Raw genomic sequence first — 19,723 nt, 5'->3', positions numbered from 1 at the left:
AAGCCAGCAAAACTGAGCCAAATCCTGAGCTCATTTTAATGGCTTCTGTCCCAAACCTGAGTCACTGGGGATTCCACAGACTTCTAAGAGAGCCCTTCATGCATTTCCAAAAACAAACTGCTTGATGCTGTCATGGAAAACCTGGATCTTTGCATTCTACGGTTTCACTATGGATTACATCCAGGTCACAACCTAAGGAAGACAGCTGGCAAAAAACCACCCTGCTGGCCGATTACCCAGCTTTTGTAATGATTCCCAGAGGGCTCTGAACCGATGTGTGTTTCTGGCTCTGCCAAGTCCTGGACAAGTTCTCACCTAGTGAAGACCCATCAGCCTGTGATTCATTCTGTAAGGGGAACCTGAGAAGCCACCTGCAATCAGGACTCAGCTGCTAGAAGCTTCCTCCAGAAAGGCAAGGAATGGAGAATGTATGTGTCAGGGGGAAGAGGAGTGAAAGGAAGTTCTTTGTTTTCTTGTCAACTATCTTCCACTTTATTAAAAAAAAAAAAAGAAAATAGTCACACCAAAGTCACAGTACTGCTCTATACTCTGCAGCCCTGACACAGGAAGACTTCAGGGGCCAGGGAATAGCGCTATATGATGTAGTCCTGTTTGATTTCCTCAGAACAAGGTAAACTCTAAATACTATAAAACACATCCCATTTCTTAGAATGCAGCAATTCTAGGAAACAGGAAAGATATATTAAAACCTGCCAAGAAAGCAGAAATACTTTAATAATCATGTAGCTACCGCTTATTACTTACAATGTGCCAAGCACTGTGCTTCAGCCTTTCTCATAGTTTATCTAATTTAATTCTCAAAACAACCCTGAGGTATGTATTATTATACTCATGTTACAAGTGAGAAAACTGAGGCTTAGCTAAGTGAGGTCCATTGGTCAACATTTCACAGCCTCGGGAATGAGGTGAGGTCAAGATGGATGCAGCACCAGGTAAGACTTGAATTCTAATTGCTATTGAGAATGAGCCTGGAACATGAAGTGTCAGCTGGGTGCCCACCGTTAGGCCAGGCCTTGAAGGCAAATCCTACTATCTGGGTTAACTTAATAGTCAAGAGATGTGTTTTATTATTGTTTCCTAAGTAACCCAGATTCCGAGATTTCCACTGAGGTAGCAGAGTCTTTTATACCCAACTTCCAAAATCAAAATATCACGACTTTAATTTATGTTATACTTTTTATAGACAATGAAGGCTATACAAGCCTGTGGCCTATTCTTTAAAATTAGGTGTAGTAAAGGAATACGCTTATGATACCTTGTAATTTTTCATCTAGTTGCATTTGACGAAAGTGTCATTTTTTGCCAAAATGAAAGTTGTAAGAATAAACACAGTCGTCTGAGTGTATTTCCAAAGAATATCCTTTTGTTGCTCTGGCAACAGCCTTTCTCACCATTTGTCTCAGTGTCGAATGGATCCAAGCAGGGTTGAGAGAAAGGGGGCATGGGGAGTGAAAAGACTGATGTTCACAGCTGCAGCAAGTCCTTGGCTGAGCCTGGGGCTGACCAGATGTTATTACAGACCGGCCAAGAGGAGGGAAAGCAAGTCAGCTGCTTCAGACACACAGACTTTCTCAGCCATGTAGTCAAGGACCATGGCTGCCTTTTACGTTGGCTTGAACTGCCTGGTGCAGACCTCCATTAGGGGAGAAAGAGAGCCCTGAGCATCCTTCCAGATGACCTCCCCAGCCCCGCGATGAGGGAGTTGGCTGACTAGTGCTTGTCTTTCTTTCCTCCCTTTCTTCCGAGAGGGCTGCTGCTCAGCTGGAAGGAGAAAAGCAACCACTTCTTTCCTGTATGTCAGTGCTTAGACTTCAATCAGGGCCCTAGAGAGAGAATCTGACTATACAGGAATCTCTGCCTCCTGCCAATTTAAGATTCTGAGTAATTTCAGACTTTTTGAGATGCTGTATGTATGCACGGAACAAAAGTGATGGGGGTGGAGAGAAAGTTAAGATTTCTGAAGAAATCTAAACTTTGCAAGAGACATGTGACCAGCAGATTAGCCCTGGGGGTATGCTGCTACTTCCTTCTCTCCACCCTTCTTCCCAGAGGCCTGATGGAGAGAGAGGGTGAGGGAGAGAGAGAAGGAGAGAGGGAAGGGAGGGAGGGAGAGAGAGAAAAGTGGAGAGGGAAAGAGAGATAGAGATATCAGGAATAACTCACGAGTATATGAATAATTTCAAAGTTATGTACTCATCCTTACGTAAGAATTAATGCTCTTGTCATTTATGTGAAATAGCAAACGAGTACCAAAGACTGTTGGACTAGCCCACATTCTTGGGGAATGAATTTATTGGACTAAATAAACACCTTATTAGAATCTGCATGCAAATAGCATTGAAGACTGAAAGTCATCCACAAGCTGCTTCTGCGTGACTGTAAAGACAGGTTGGGGTGTTTTGGCCCACAATGTCCCAGCCCTTACTCTGAAAGGCCACTGATTTGCTAGAAGGCACTAAGTTTCTCAGGATGAAAAGTGTTCCTAGGGATGACAAACCAATAATTTCACCTGCGTACTATATTCATAAAACTCATAATAAAGGCTTGAAGTCATCGAGGGGGAGCAAATGCAACACTAAGGAAATTTCACCTCTCTGGTCAACCAGAGCTCTTCCACAGGACTGCTAAATAGTGTGCACTGCCTTCCCTTCGTTTACATGTTCATTTTGACTCCAAAGGCCTTTGGTAACACTTCTCAACAAAAGTTTGAAGATGTACCCATGCATATATGCACATACCCGTGAGGCACTGTGTGTCTGAGGGGAATAAAGCAGGGGCATTTGTCTGACCAGGAAAAGATGAATGGGTACTGAAACCCATCTAACATTTCTGGTGGGTGACATGCTAAGCTGAAGGATAAACTTCGGATTTCAGAGTGAATCAAAAAGGCCTGGTGCAGACCTCCATTTAACTTCACAGACTCAAAAATCTAAGATTAAAAAAAATAAGGTAAGGGCTTATATTTTCCAATCTCCCTAGTTTTCAGAAGAGGAATGCCAAGGTCCAGAGAGGTGGTGCCTTTATCTCAAGTGACACTGCAAGTTAGGAGCAAAGCTGAGAATTAGAACCCTGGCCTCCCTAATTCCGTGAGTGCCTGTGGGGACCTACGTCATTCATGGTATGGCTGGTTCTGAGATAAAGAGATGAGGGTCCTGAAATGTGTCACAAGTATATATCCCCCATGCAAACAGACCAGGATTGTGGCACAGGTCCTTTGTCATTTCTCTGGCCTGTTAACTCACCCCATCACACACACACACACACACACACACACACACACACACACACACACACACACACACAAAGAGGCCACCCCTCAACATTTGAGGAACAAAAAAATTAGCTGTTTGGGGTGGGGGGGAACTGTTGTTTGATCTGTTTATTTGGAAGCCATCCCAGCTGAGCTCAAGAGTTTGCTACAAGGCAGACTAGACTGAATTCATTTTGGCTCTGTTTCTTCACAGGCCTGGACACCAGGCTCAGTGCTTATCTTCGGTGTCAGCAAGTTGCATGCATGCAGCTCTGGGATTCGCTGAGGGATGAGTGACCTGTGCCCTTCAGTTCGTTAGGGTTGTAGGTAGATTACTGTTTCTCCTGTTAGAGTTCAGATTAATAAATACCTTGGTTATGATTAGTTATGATTACTTAATTTTTTCCCCCTGAAAATTAAAGCAAGAGTTTATCGTCTACTTTCTTGAGGATGTCTTGACCCTACCATATGTGTGTGTGTGTGTGTGTGTTTCTGCCGTCCAGTACAAGACCCTTGAGCCTAGAGAGAGAGGCTCCTGGTTCAGGATCCACCTTTCAAAGCCAAGTGGGAAAGTCTGAAAGAACTGGTGGGCTTGGAACGTTTCTTGCAGCTCACAGCCTCTCCTCTCCATCATTGGAAAGAGCACATACTTTTCTTTCCACTGATGTCTAACCAGCTCATTAGTGAGAGATTCCCAGAAAGTGGACGAGTTAGTCTGTATTTTCTGATCTGAGTGCACAGAACATTCTCTCCGGCTCCAGGAGACAGACAATTCAAACCAGGACATTATTAAACACAGAGCAGCTGATACTAATTCCTTCCCAGCCTGCTGCTTCCCCTCTAGGAGCTGAAGTCGCGGTTGGGGATGGGGCTGAGTGGGTGGCAGGGCCGCTGGCTGCCTCGGAACACACCCACACTCACATTCCTTCTTGGCGGGAAGTGCTGGCCGCAGGTGGGCCTGAGTCCTCGGTGTATGCACCACGGGAAAGCATGCTTTTAACTTAACGGGGCAGGCAAAGGATAGGAGGAGTTACTCCAAAACCCAACAACTTGGAACCCGAGGAAATAAGCCATGAAGAGGAACATGTGAGAGCAGAAAACACACTTCTCTCCGTTAGGGGAGAGGGCAGCAGGGAAAACAGAGTGGCGAGGGCGGCGCGCTCATGTTGCGGAGAACATAACTTCGCAGAGCCAACCTGACCAGACCAAACCCGCAGTAAAGCGCGCGCTGCACACGCGGAGCCCATCCTCCCCTCTCGGGCCCCTTCTCTCCGCCACGCACTTACCTGCAATTCCTTGTAACAGCCCGCAGACGTTGAAAATACTTTTCTTCATGATGCTCTGCACACACATGGTGAAGACGGACACCAAGGCCACCATGCAGAGGATGAAGATGCCCACGGCTAAGAAGATCGCAGTGGCCTGCCAGAAGCCGCTGGCAATTTCGCCGAAGTTCTCAGCATAGGGCCCGCACAGCGTCTCCCGCGGGACGTGCTGCACCCCGGGGTTGCGGATGCAGCGGGCATAGATGCCCAGGGTGGGGTGGTAGGGCTCTGAGGGGCCGCTGCTCGGCTCGTCGGGGTCCGCGCTGCCGCGGGTCTTGGCTTTTCCAATCAGCCACTCTGCGCTCATGAATGCAATGAGCTCTGCAAAAGCCACCACAATACTCAGGAGGGTCCAGAGCATCGAGCGACAGGTGACAATGACTTGACACATATTGCTGTTCAAGGCGGAAAAAGAGGAGTCCACGGGGTTAATAAAAGCAGCCGGTGGGGAAGGAAGCTCGGGCGGCCTCAGAAGGAAGTCGCTGCTCGGGGCAACTCACTCCCACAACTCGGGGCTCCTCTCTCCCTGCCTCTGGCGGCCCTGTCCAGGGCTGTCATGCTGCCATGTCGGAGCTCCGGAGCGTGGCCGCCAGCCTCACCTACAGGAGAGAAGGGAGGAGTCCGTCAGCAGCGCCAGGCCCCGCCCCCGCAGCTCCGCCGCCTGCAAACTTGCTGGTCCCCCACACCCGGTGTGTGCATGAGACAAGTCTGCCCGCTGCCCGACGCCCCGCGCAGCTGACCTTCCTGGCCGCCTGTAGCTCCCACACCCGACCCTACCCGCCCAGCAGCCACGCTGTTACCCAAAGAACCTTGCTAAGAGCAGATCCTGGTCCCCAGCCAACGTGAGGCCAATCTCCGCACGTTTGCTGGTTTTCTTTGTTTCTAGCTCTCCCTTCCCATACAGTCAGAGCTGGCTGTAGAGGTCAGTTATCTAGAGGCAGTATGACAGGGACAAGCGGCCCAGGACAGTCCCTGCACCCCTCCCAGACGTAGGTACCCGGTGGTACCGGGACTCCGGCTCCAACACCTTTTTGAAAATGTCAGCACAGGGATCCAGACAGATCTAGATATAACTGGCAGTGAACTGTCAACAGGCTGGCTACTATGCTTTTTAAAGTTTACAGGACTCTGCCTGCTCTTTTGATATGAGACCAGCTAAGTTTTGAAAAACTTGCACTAAAAGCTTTTGCTTAACAGTAGAGAGCAGCAACACACAGTTTTATTGCCTGGGAATCAAATTACTAGCAGACATATGAGTATTTGCTTCATAGGTAAATGAGAATATAAAAAGAAACAAAGCCATCGAAAATAATAAAACATTGTTACCCAAACTTATTTTTCATCCATTTCTCAGAGGTTGATTTTTAGACAAAATAAAACTCAAAACTCAAGTAAGAAGAAGAAAAAAAACTCAAAGAAGAGTTCATGACTTAGTCACTTGGGGAAATTATTCAAGAATGACCGTTGACTAAGTATCATTACCACTGCGTGGACTTGTTGACAACAGAAACTTGCCTATAAAGAATGCATCCCTTGAGCTGTCCCAATTCATCACATGTGCCTCTGCCTGAGCTTCCATTCACCCCAGGTCTGGAATTCAACATGCCCATTGTTTCTGATCTTACAAGGACTCATTCTGTTCCCAAGGACAAATGGCTTCATTACCAGAGGGCTTTGCTCTCACAGCTCCTTCAGAGGGGCCTGAACCCTGAAACGGGGGCCACAGTGCTTGCCAGCAGCCCCATTTTCTGCCCTCTCTCCAAGGTCAGGAAGAGTTGCACAGCTCACAGCTGACATCTGGGCTCATGGCTCTGTTCTGAATGATTAGATCTTATTAACCCAGGTCATGTCAACTCCATAAGAACTACAAAGAGTCCCATAGCATGTTGGCAGTGGGTGGGGCAGGGAGTTATCAAAGATGGAGGGAAGTGAGGAAATAAGGAAGCCCAGTGTCAAAGCTTCTACACCATGCCACCGACATCCTAGTGAGAGGTGATTGCTTATCTCATAAAATGCAACGCATTTAAAAATCCTCACACCACTGTAGCGATACAAGATGCTGTTTGGGGAAATTAGTGCAATACGAGGAACACAGGCACTTAATAATTGTCGGGTGTGTGTGTGTGTGTTTAATGAGGCCATGCAGAGCACTGGGAAAGGCACAGGTGGTGTGTTCCACCTCAAGAGTTTTGGAATCCACCAGGTCTAGGGTCCAAATCCAGCTGCACCACTGACTGGCCACATGAAGACTCACTTCTCAGAGCTTCAGCTTCCTCAGCTTTCAGCTTCCTCAAATGCCACAAGAGGACAGTATTTAAGGAATACGCAAGAACCTCTTAAAGCACCTCGCTCAGTATATGGCATAGTAAGTGCTCAGTAAACACCAACTCCTTTCCCTCAGATGCTTTTCCCCTACCATGGATGACACTGGTCAGACATCAAATTAACCAATGGAGTCGCTCAGTCGATAACAGAAACTTGGCCATGACACACAGAAAAAGATGAAGCACACAGGGTGTTTAGAGATGGATGAGGTCACTGGTGTCTAAGCTTCCCTGGTGGGCTTTTAGGGCGGGGTCCTGGTCTGACTTCCTGTTTCCCCACTGCCTGGCCCAGCTGCCAAACTCAACTGTGGAAAATAAATTAACATGAGGCCAGAAGTATAACCTACTCCCACTCACTCATTCTCGCTTCCCGACCCAGATATTACCAACTAGAAATGCCTGATGTGGAAAAACTTACCAATACAAAAGAGCTTTGGAGGAGATTATTTATAATGAAAATGGCCATTCTGAATGAAAACAAGGAGGCTGGGAAAAGCTGCACTCGCCCACCAAGTTCAAAAACACTTTGAAGCAGCAGGTGGAGAGCCCAGCCTGTTAGGAAAAATGAGGCTACTACGAAGTCTTCCAATTTGACTAGAAAAACCAATGTATTGTTATATCTGCATTCCCTCCCTTCTTCTGTTTAATGGCAATTTTTCAATGTGAATGTAAAACCTCTACATATTTGTCCTCTTGCAGAACCTCAGGACTATGGATCTTAGTGAAGATGCCAAGCGTCCACTGTCCTGGTCAGCAAGCTCTGCTCAAAGTCAGGAATGCAATTAGGATTCAACTTCTGAAGAGGAAGAATGTGACACTGCAGAAGGGGAAGTGGCCCAATCGGGCTTAGCAAAGTGGTCCATGCCAAATTTAAGGCAGGATTATTCAGGGACCCATGCGCTTAAGTTTAGAAAATAGAGTTCCCTGTCCATCTGTGCTAAAACAATCCCCCATCCATTGCACCAAATTCTCACGTCCACGCCAGAGTGGCTGGAATGAGGCCTTTAATCTTCCCTGTTTGAAAAGGGAGATAACATGCTTTAGTCTCCCCAGCAACTTCGCTAATTACTACTGTAAGAGGACTCGCCAAGATATGCAAGGCTGACCCAACAAAAACTGAGCATCGAAGAAAAGTCCTCAGGTCCATGGAACAAAAGGAAACCCAGCAGGGGGCTCTGCAGAGATCTGTGCTCAGTAAAATGTCCCAGTTCGGCCATGTCCAATGTTCAGGGATGCCTGCTGAGGCAGCATCCGTACCAAAGGGGAAATAGATCCTCGTTATAGATCTTGTTAACCACAGGGATTTGAGCACAGAGCTCCTCAGCATGGCATCCACTGCTAATCACTGTAATTCCTGCTTGTCCAAAGCTCGCTTAATAAAATGAGGCCCTTATTGATAGTCCACATAAAAGTCTTCAATTCACGGGCCACTCAATACATTTCTCCTCAAGACACCTGAGTTGACTGCCACATCCCTGGTGGTTGTGGATAATCTGGACCGCCCTCTGAATTTCAGAAAATGATGCTATGATTGTCACAAAGCCTCTCCGCAAGTAATGAGGGGGAAAAGAAAACAACAAAAAACCAAAAACCCAGAAATGCTGCAGAAACCTGATCCTGCAGTCAGAATAGAGAACAAGGGAAGTTGATAAACGGTTGGTCCATATGTATGTTCCCCACAGAGCCCTAGTATTTAAAGAAGGGGGAAGGCGCCGGGCAGAGCTGGGCTGGGTTTGTAACTCCCATCTTTTCCTACCTTTGGCAGCTTCCTGCTGTCTGTGAGAAGGGAAGAAAGCAAATGTGAGGCAGATCCACTCAGTGCCAGCTGGCTAGGAGATTCCATTACAGAAACCCAGGAGCCCAGCTCACATCTACCTGGAAAGGCGAAGGCAGACTGAATGGATTTCAGTCAAGGCTGCATCAAAAGCCTACGTACACTGTCTGTCATTACAAGAGCAGCACAGCCCAGACTGAGCAGACTGAGGCCACGACAAAACACAGTTCTGAGGAATACTGCCTTGTTTACTCACCTGGGGCTGCTGTTCAACTTTATTATGAAAATTTGCAAACTTCGATATAAGTTGAAAAGGAGAGACAAATGAACACCCAGATTGAACATCTGTTAGCATTTTGCCATATTTGTTCCATCACTCCATGATATACACACTCACACTAATACTCATATACTGAATTTTTTTTTTCTGATCTGTTTGAAAATGAGTTGCAGATGTCTTGACATTTCACCTCTAAATACTTTAGCATACACCTCCTAGAAATAAGGACATTTCCCAGTAGAACCACAATAAAATTAACCTATCCAAGAAAACTGACAATAATCCCCTTATATCCAAAGCCTAGTCCACACTCAAATTTCCCTACCCTGCCCCATTTTTTATAGCTGTTCCTTTAAAACCATGACTCAGTCTAGGCTCATGCATTATGTTTAGTTATGTGTCTTTAGTTTCTTTTAGTCAAAAATAGTCACAGAATACCCAATAGTCTGGGTTTGTCTATTTCCTCATGAGGCCATTTAAAATTGCTCTCTAGCCTCTGTTTAATAGAAACTGAAGGTGAAGTCTAAAGGTTAGTTTAGATTCAGCTTAAATATTGTTAATGAGAATCCTTGGTAGATGATGCTGTGTAATTCCTATTGCATCATATTTGGGAGGAATATTAGGGCTACACATAAGAATCAGTGTGTGTGTGTGTGTGTGTGTGTGTGTGTGTGTGTGTGTGTGTGTGTGTAGAGAGAGAGAGAGAGACAGAGAGAGAGAGAGAAAGAACATGCACAGGGGCTTCACAAGGCTGCCATGAGGATTAAAGGAGAAAGTGTATATAAAATAATCAGCATAGCTTCCCATTCATTGTGCTTAACATATATCAGCTATTATTAATCATCATCACATGATTAGCTTAAAATATCTGTGGTTTGGTCTGTACTCAAAAATATTAATTCTTATTAGTAATAAATTTACTACCCTGACCCATGTGGCCCCAATAATCAGTACGCTTCTGAGAAGACTGTCTTCTGCTCCTCCATCACTGGCAGTTTCTTGACTGCCACCTATTTTCGTTGTCTCCATCTCCCTCAGATATATACGAGTCACACGAAGGTGCCTCCTTCCGTGTCTTCCATAAGGAGAAGAGGGCTAGGTGGGAGCATGTCTGTGCTTTTGTCTTCCAAGCGTTGGAAGGACCCTCTAAGAGTGCTGCTTCTTAAAGTGTACCTGGACCACCCTCAGCCCCACCTCCTAGGCAGAGACCTAGGCCACCTGTTTTAAACAGTGTAAGTTCCTGGTCCTCACACACTGAATCAAACTTTCTGGAGGTGCTGCCAGAAACCGCCTTTTTAACAGGCCCTCAGGAGACTCATGGTGACATCTGTGTTGCTCAGGAGGACGGAAGCATCAGAGTCAGGTGGGCCTGCTCAGTAGTTTCATGGTGCTGGGCAGGGAGGGACCGCAGAGAGGAGGCAAGGAGGAGCGTGGCCCCGCTCGTCAGGACAGAGCCAGACCCTCTGTCCTCAGGACAGCTCTCAGAGCCACACAAGGCACAGGGACCAGGGCTTCTGCAGAGAAACCAGCTGTTCCCCAGCTCACATGTTGTTGTGTAATCCTCGCAGGGCACGAAGGAGCTCCCCAGACACTCAGAACCTTCCCTTCAGAGCACAGAAGCAGCTTAAGAGCTATAGGGACAGGGCTGGTCCTAAAAGCTCAGCACCTCGCAGGACTTTTTTAAAATCAGCTACCAGAGGGGGTTTTGCAAACCCTCATGTGCCCTGGACACCCCCCAAAATCCAGTGATGATGGAAATGCAGGCACCTTGAAGAGTCCAAATGCAGCGATAATTATATTGTTCTTTGAGTTACAGTCTCCACTCAACACCTCCTGCTTATTGGCAACGCCCTTTCCTCCATCTCGGGGATAACCCCCTCTCCCCTATTCCATCTCTGGCTCTCCTGGGAAACCTCTCACACTGTGGTTCTCAACCAGGGGCAATTTTGCCTCTTGCCCACTTGCAGGGGACATCTGACAATGTCTGGAGACAGTTTTGGTTGTCACAGTTTGGGGTGGGGGGTGGGGCTACTGGTATCTAGTGGGTAGAGGCCAAGGTTGCTGTTAACCACCCTGCAGTACCCAGCCAGCCCCCAGGACAAGCAGGGTCAGCAGTGTGGAGGGTGAGAACTGCTCTGGAGGCTTCCAGCAGAGGGCAGTTTTTATATTTGTAGGTGCAACTTAAGACCGATTTCTAAAACCTTTACATTTTTAAAAAGATCTGTTCTAATGAGTTAGTCAAGTTCTCTAATCTGGATGGGCGTTCACAGTATTTACTAAGGTAAGTAAACTTTTAGTTGTTTTCCTGAATTTTTATTTATGGTCCATGCGAATCTGTATGTCCAAGATGGCAGGCTGTTATCAGGATATGAAACGCAACTTGCCAGAGCAGACAAACTCTAAACTCAACCTCTCCTGGGGCCAGTTTCTGTGGATCACAGACCAAAGTCAGCTTTTGTTTACAGTAATCTTGATTCTGTGAATGGCAAAATGAGGCTTCCCAGTTATTGAGACTGGGAGTTCATTTGCTGTTAACTTGCTTCACCTCTGACTGAGGGTCTTGGACTTTGGCTCAGAAAACTCCAAGTTTGGCCAGGTGGCCTTTATTTCTCTCAAATTCCCCTCCCGCAGAGCTGGGCTGGCCACTCTACATGTTCTGTTGGCCTTGGACAGTCCAAATATCAGGGAATCTCAAGGAACTTCCCAAGTAGACCTAAGTAATTTCAGGCACTGCAGTGATGACCTGAGCCCAGCTTGGCTCCCCTGAGCAAGACGCTCCTCCAGAGAAGCAAGGTCCCAATTCTCCAAACCACCTAAACAAGTCTCTTTTGATCTGGGCCTGGCGCGCCCAGTGAGCTCCTGCTCATCGCCAAGTTTGTTCTTTAATTCACCAGTCCTGGCCAGCCATACATTTCTTTCTTGATGCCTATTCTGCCTCCTCATACATCCAATCACTCTGCTTTCTGAGCACCTTTCCTAGAGGGGTCATTGTCCCACTCCCATCCTGAGGCAACAGCAGCCAGAAAGCAGGTCCACTCGTCTGGCCCTATTTTCTACATACTAAGCCATTCTTTACGATTTCTCAAGCCTACTTACAGATTTTATCATTTTTTTTCCTTGTACAAACGTACATCATCTAAACATCTCTAGGAAGCCAGTCTTTCTTTGTGTGTCTCTCTCTTTCTGCCAGACAGGAGGGACTGAAGAACCAATTTCCAAAGCAGATGCTAAAGTTTGATTTAGCTCAGGTCCTATAAGCCAGGGGCAGATGCCTCTGCTCTGTACACACTGTAGGGCCAAAAGGTTTTTTCATTTATTTAAATGGAATAAGACCTTGAACTTGAGGAATTGCCTTTTAATGTCACTGTTTTATATAATTTCAAACAAAAGCTATTTTTCACATTCATAACGAATTCTGTGAATCAGGCAAACTATAAGTCAAAGTGAACCTCATTAGTCTTTTCAGGATCCATTAGAAAATAGAGAGTTTTAATGGAGAACAGTAACAAAGGATGGAAAACAAAGAACTTATACATAAAAATCAAGATATATAACTTCCTTCACATGAACTTCCTGGTGTTATAACAGGGAGACTCCAAATGCCCTCTGTTTAAGTGACTCAACTCTGAGCATAAACAGCCCTCAGAGGATGGGCTTCTGGCTCATCTCAGTGGGCAGCTGGGCAGCCTCCCCCAACGCTGGGGAGCCCCAACAGCCAATCCTATAGCAACTGCAAGCTAGTCCCTTTTGTACAGAGGCAGAAAGAATCACTTCTTGTTCATAAGCTACAATGCCATCAGCCAGGTTCCCTTCCAACAGCTTAAGACAGCCCAAACGTGATGAATGGAGAGGATTATGCCATCTGTTATTTCAGAGTCTCTCTCTAAACTCCACAACACACACGAAAACCCAAGAATCAACGAGAACGAGAGTCCCTTCCTGACTGGAAGCTTCTGGGAAAGCTCTTGTGGAAGACTGTATTATTCTTTTAAATATTCTCTTTCTCTCCTTGGAGGAGATTGTATTTTTCCACCCCATTGACATCAGGCCTGACCACGGGACTTGCTTCAGCCAATAGGATGTGACAGAAGTGACATGTGCCCTTTCTGGGCAGAACAGCTTACGAGCTGGTGCTCTGTTGTCCAGCTCCCTTCTTTCTCCTATGAGATCAGAAAGACCCCAGACAGAAACCTTTCCATCGGCCAGGGTCCTTGACACCATGAAGCAGAGGCAGAGCTGACCCTTGATGGGTGACCAACTAATCTTTTGTTGCCAATGCTGAGATTTTAGGGTCACAGCACGACCCACCTCTTCTGAGGGCTAGCACTTCTGATGGAGTCAGAGTGCCTGCCCATCCTCTGTTCGGTGTCATATTAAATTCAAGTTCACCATCCGCTATCATATATATAGAAAAGAACTTTTTGAAATGAAACAATAATAAAAGCCATCTAGTGACACGCATTAAAGCTTGGCAACTATCTCAGAAACATTCACTGTACAAATTCAACAAGGTCAGCTGCTATAATAAAGACTTTGCTCTCGATATATTTATTTTAGGGTTAATAAATGGAAGTACTAAGAAAGAAGAAGAACTCCCTTTTGAGTAAATGAGGCCATCAGAAGTGACTCAGAGTGGCAGCTGGAATAATCACTTCTCACATCGGACACATCACTGAGGTCTCCGACCAAACATCCTGAACCCACCTGCAGCTGCCTGTCTCTGCTTTATTTCTTCCAGCCCACCTCCTACCGCTGCCAGTTAGGGCTGCAACTAGGAATTCTGCCTCTCATTAGCACAGGAAGAGAGCTCTGACTTTGCTCGGCCAGCCAGGTGTCTCAGCCAACACCTCTAGGACCAGCTGGTACCAGGTGTCAGCACAGAACAGAGGCCTGTCTCCAACATGTGTCCGGCCAGGTCTTTCTAAGCAGTGGAGACCACAGGGCTAGAGTGAGGGTGTCAGCTAACAGAGGGGGCAGGAGATCACAGAGGAGCACAGTAGGGGTGACCAGGACCTCGGCCTCTGGCCACGGAATTAGAAGGAACGGCAGCCAGGATGCAGATCAGTCCAAGCAGAGTGCGGGAAAAAGCTGAGTCGATGAGGCAGAGCAAACGCAGGGAGTCACAGGGAGACACTTAGCCACGACTACACTTTGCATTTTTTTCCAGGTAATTCCACCATGAAAATAAGTACATTCCTTTTAGGGATAAGGTCGCTTCCGAGATGAAGGAAAGGAACATAGCCTTAGGCGGGGGAAACTGGTGGCTTCCATGAGGAAGACTTTCTTCAGCTCATGAGACTCTGCCGTTTTAAAACTGAAATTGTTTTCAGTTAGGTATTGCCTCCTTTTGAACCGAGTCCTTTTATTTTTAAATAGCAATATGGTATCAGTTTATAAACTCAATAATTAGTACTAAACAACAAAATTCATCTGGAAATAGTCACAGGTACTTTAAAAAAGTTTTTCTTTCCTTTCACCTCCTCTTGCCCTGACCCATTAATGCTACTAACAGAAGAAAACAGAAGTGGTTAATGTTCAAGCTGGGCCATTAGTGCTAAGGTTCTGAACAGCCGTTAAGGAGGTGACGTGTGAGCAGCAGAAACCTCACCCTAGGGTGGCCAAGGCGACAGACTAGCTTTATGACTCACAGAGATGGGGTTCCCATCTGCCAGCAAGACTCTGGCCCAAGAACTTCCTGGAAGGCATAGGGCAGGAGAGAGCACAGCAGATCTTTCACCCAGGATCCCACTGAAACCAACACCCCAAGCACTGTACAAAGGTACCAGCTGCCACCAGGGGTGCTTGCAAAGCTCTCAGTGGGGTGATGCATTTCTAATTACCCACTAAAGGGTATTATCTGTGAACGGGGGCTAATAATGGAAGGCCCATATTCTTAAAAACCAAGAATCTAGGGGCAGCCAGTTAGCTCAGTTAGTTAGAGCACAGTGCTCATAACACCAAGGTTGCCGGTTCGATCCCCACATGGGCCACTGAGTTGTGCCCTCCACAACTAGATTGAAACAACTACTTGACTTGGAGCTCATGGGTCCTGGAAAAACACTGTTCCCCAATTTAAAAAAAAATTGTTTTTAAACAAAAACCAAGAGCCTAACTTAGGGTTTACCCAGGGATCAAGACGATGCCAGTCTTGGCTCACATTTTTTTTAAACCTTTTATATTCTCACTGAGGTCACTTTTGCTTCTAACCAATACCATTAAGCAGTAGAGTTAAAATAAGTTTTCGAATGATTTAAAGTGACGGCCAAAGTCTGTTGCAGGCTATATTCATATTTTTAAGAACATCACTGAAATGTTCCAACTCACCAGTTTTTGTTACGTTTTTCACTTCACTCACATCAATGCTGGCTTTTCACAACCAAACATAAACCTTTTTACAACCAAAGATAAAGCCCTATGGTCTGAGCCACCCTGTCTGTATCCACAGTACACACTTCCTGAAAGCCTAAGGCTTCATGTATTGAATACACATGCAATAAAGGACAAAATGTACAAAGTGGTCATTCACAAACATGGCCCTTTATAACTTTATGTATCGAAAATCTTACCTCTGTAGTGCCTATTTCTCTTATATTTAAGACCCATGAATCATTGCATGATTGGGACTGCACGCACACACACATTCCCACACATACAGTATTTATAATGTTAGAATTTTGAATATCTACAAAATCAGCAAGACAGATTTGTGCCCTGCATCTACACCCAGCTCATTAAACACTGTCTATCTCAGTGATTTCATAGCCAGAGATCAAGCTGCCCAGTGGTTTTCAACTCTCCCTAATGATAATGCCAAATTCAAAATCGTAGACAGGTTGAAACATTCTTCATCTATTAACTAGAGGAATTCCCCAGATATTCAGGATTCAAACTGTGTTTTGAAAACAGGTAAGCTGAGGTGTCACTCCCAAACGGATGCACACTCTTTGAGGTAAAGCAAGTTCAACATAGAGTTGCCAGTTGCTTCAGGTCCTTGCAGATACAGGACCATCCTTAAATGCAGGCAATAGCCCTGGCCTGCGTTACTGAACTGGCCTAATAACTCAGGAATGTCACAGGCGGGAGGAGGAGGCCCAATGAGCTTTCCTCTTTGCAGCCTTGATGAAGTCAGACCTAAAGTTCAAGATGGTCAGAAAAAAAAACCCATTCTGGAAGTCTGAACCCTCGTACTTGTTCATGTGATCCAATACTCTTTCTGGAAACAGGGACTTATTGTTACCGCTTCTAACAATAGTGAGGCATAGTAAACAGAGATAAAGTTCAACTGGATGGCTCAGAAGAGAGTATGTGTCAGAAGACCAAGCCACTTAAAAACAAAAGCAAAAGCGCTGGGAAGGCTGGGAGAAGACATGGCTTTAGGTTCACTTCTGTAAGAAGAAACACCCCCAGCCCCTGTTCCCTGGCTTCTCAGCTATTGGGGCTGCTAAACACGCTGGATGAGGAGGGAGCCCATCCCAGTGCAATGAGCTCCGGGTGCCACAGTGGGCTCCTGCCACCATCCTCCCCATCATGCACCCGGCCGAAGCGGGTGACTCACTGAGAACCCACATGGCTCAGTAGGAGAGAGGTGCTAGGCAAGAGAGCCTGGGGGAGTCAATGGAGGGAAAAAATTAGACTGCGTTTTGGTTAAATAATAAAGAGGAAGATCCCTGGGGTGCTGACATACTTCTCTGAGGTGGTCAGAACTCAGACTTCCATTATAACAAACCACTTCCCACAGCCCTGATCGCTGGAGGCCTCATGAGATGACACCCACAGATGGCAGAGGAAGCCCCTTTCTCCGCGTCCCAAGGGCCAAGCTCTCCTAGGAGTAGGGTGGCTGACAGTTCTCAGTCCCAGCATAAAATATGGGCCAGGCAATATTTTGGGGACGGTCTCTCAAGCTTAGCCTACCCATAGGATAAGAATGAGCTCAACAGCCACCCCCTCAAGGCTGCTCCAAAGCCCACTGCTCCACCCTTCCAGGCCAATGAGCTCATCCAGAAAGGAAGCATCGGGGAGTGATTCAGTCTGGAGCCAGACTGTCTGGATTTGAATCCTGGTTCTACCACTTCCTAGGTGGTGAACTGAGTCACAGATGTGCCTCTGTACCTCCATTCCTGTGTTTGTAAAATGGGGTACTAATAGAGCCTACCACATAGGATTATTGTGAAACTCAATTAAGTTAAAATAAATAATAAACTTAAGAACAGTGCTTGGAGGGCCGGCCGAGTGGCTCAGTTGGTTAAACGCTCGCTCAAGGGTTTGAGCTCTGAGCAACAGCGGTTCGAGTCCAGCCTGAGCTGAGTTGCCGCTGAGCTGCCAACAGGTGGCAGGATGGCTCAGCTAAAAAACCAAAACAAAACAAAACAAAAGAACAGGGCTTGGCACATGGTAAGTACTCCATGCATGTAGACTTCCCTTCCTGGAACAGGGTCCAGCCTGCCCATCAACACAGCCACTTCTGAGGTCACACTTCCAGCATTCATTTTGCTATTTAGAACTTCCTATTCTCCAGCCGGCCAAGTGGCTCAGTTGGTTAAGAGTGCAAGCTCTGAGCAACAGGGTCACCGGTTGAATGCCCACATTTTTTTTTTTTTTACGGGGGTGCAGAACCCACCTCTAACCTTTCATTTCCAGTTCCAGAGTGTCTCTCATCCTTGAAAACACAGTAGAGCAGTCCCACTCCAGCCTGTGGGCTAATAATTAAACATGAGGCCCCCTCTGTCCTTGGCGTCAGAGATGGACCCTGCAATTAAAGAATACTTACTGAGTTCTGAAAATCCATGGTCAAAAGGGTCTTTCCTTTCTTAGACACTTTTACTTCCTGTTCTAGCCAAGTAAAATGCTTGATCATGAAGAATGTTATAGCCTATGCCAGAGGACATGGTCGAATACAAAGTTCTAATCATTTTTTAATGGAGGGTGCCAGCTGATGAACAAATGTGTCTTACTAGGAGTTCTCCAGTTAGCAACGCTAGCGACGCCAGCAACACAAGAGGCTCCTTAAGTGCTTTGGTTTCAGGGAGGAGTCAAAAGTCATATCCTTTTTATTTCAAAACATAAACTGTGTGAAACCAGCCTATAAAATTAATATTGGCTGTTATTTATTCTCTGTTCCTTGGTGAATTATTAAAGATAAGCAGTGAGATTCTCTCATCAGTTATAATCCCAGGAGGCTGATTTGCATCTATCCAGGGGTACTTATTTCTGATAACTATTCTTATTAAAGATCTAATAAAATGTCTTGTTTTGTTATGATCAATCAAATGATTCAAATGATGTTTAAAAATTCAACACTCCAACCCAACAGCCTGGTGGTGAAGCTGCTCAGTGGATATCAATTTAAAGTGATTTTCACTTTTACTTGGCATTATCAGTGAGACTATGGATAGATTTTTTTTTTTAAGTTCTTTTTAAAATTTTTGGTCCCAATGCGGTCCAAAGCAATATTTTACCAAGGTTCAGCAAAACTGATGTGATTACAATGATAATCACAGATAGCAAAAAACGGGTGAGAGGTTCTGGTAAGATAAACTGTTTGGTGATCCACCACATACATCCTAAATTGGCAGGCAAACTACAGGCATGGACTGTGAGAATAAAGCTCCATCAACAACAAGAATAACACCCACAAACGCGTCCAGTTTCACTCCTCCTAACTTTCTGACCTTTGTTCCAAACTGCCCTTTAGTGGAGGTGGCCATTCATAAAAGCAAGGGCTAAACCAATGTATTGGGCCTCTGTGATATGGGCAGGAATCAAAATGTAGAACCTTGGAGGCTGGCTATGGACAGGTAGGTAACAAGCTGATCAGTGAGTTATGCACACACATAGAAGCACTCCTACCTCCAAGAAATCAAGGGCCCAGATGCTTAACAGGACAGAAGCAATGAATTTCTGACACAATGAGTGAAACTGTACCAATTCTGCAAAAATAGCTTTTGCTGTTCCCAAGACCCCAAATATTTGATTTCTTGATTTTTCCTCTGTTCTTGTCTCGTCAAATCCCACCCTTCTTTGAAACTAATGCCCATTAAAAATCTGCTAAAACTAAAGCACTTAAAAAGGAGTCTCATGTTGCCGGCCTCCCAAACTGGAGAATTCCTATTAATATGCATTTGTCGACCGCCGTTTATCAGGGTGATTAGCAACAACCAACTCTAATTGGACTAAGCACTGAAGTTCTGAGGAGGAAAGACCAGGCAGCGGCCCTCCAGGACCCAACACCTTGTTCAAGATCTGACCGTCCAAGGTGTGTAGAACAATATACTAGGTAAGGGGTGGGGGTGGAGAAGGATGGGTAGGGAAGAGACACAGAGATATTCTTACTGCCTCTAGGAACTCTCATTAAAGTTGGAATCGGGAAGCACACAGAGGCGATCAAGACTGAGGCCTGAGGAGCACCACCGGCCACTGAGAACTGGTGTGCTGGGCAGGGTGGGGCAGTGCAGGAAGGGGAGAATCGGGAGAAAACCATGACCAGGTTTTATCAGGAATACAATGACTGAAGTAAATCAATGGTTAATTCATCAAATGGGAGAGCTGCTGGGGAGGGGGGGGAGGGGAAGAGGTAGGAGTTTTTCTGCTTCTGTTGGATAACCCAGGATTGTTGCACAGAAATACTTCTTTACAGAAGACTAAAGGGCTGGATCATGCTGACACTGCATATGTTCTGAGCAAAACTGTAGTGGCTGATAACCCTTGGGGGGGTGGGGGGTGTGTGTGTGTGTGTGTGTGTGTGTGTGTGTG

General features: G+C 46.0%; 1 protein-coding gene across 3 annotated transcripts in view; it reads right to left on the bottom strand.

Moving 5' to 3' along the window:
• The window catches only part of LHFPL2 (LHFPL tetraspan subfamily member 2), a 154,661-nt gene that overhangs the window by 18,540 nt on the left and 116,398 nt on the right, over positions 1-19,723 (bottom strand). For all 3 annotated transcript variants that reach the window (XM_019641040.1, XM_019641041.1, XM_019641042.1), the window contains one exon: positions 4,558-5,195. In XM_019641040.1, coding sequence (XP_019496585.1) covers positions 4,558-4,987 — 430 coding nt within the window. In that variant the 5' untranslated portion in view covers positions 4,988-5,195. The remainder of the gene's footprint in view (positions 1-4,557; positions 5,196-19,723) is intronic.

Source organism: Hipposideros armiger, unplaced genomic scaffold (genome assembly GCF_001890085.2).
Source record: "Hipposideros armiger isolate ML-2016 unplaced genomic scaffold, ASM189008v1 scaffold_55, whole genome shotgun sequence".
Lineage (NCBI taxonomy): Eukaryota > Metazoa > Chordata > Mammalia > Chiroptera > Hipposideridae > Hipposideros > Hipposideros armiger.
This window is presented reverse-complemented; position numbering and strand designations above follow the sequence as displayed.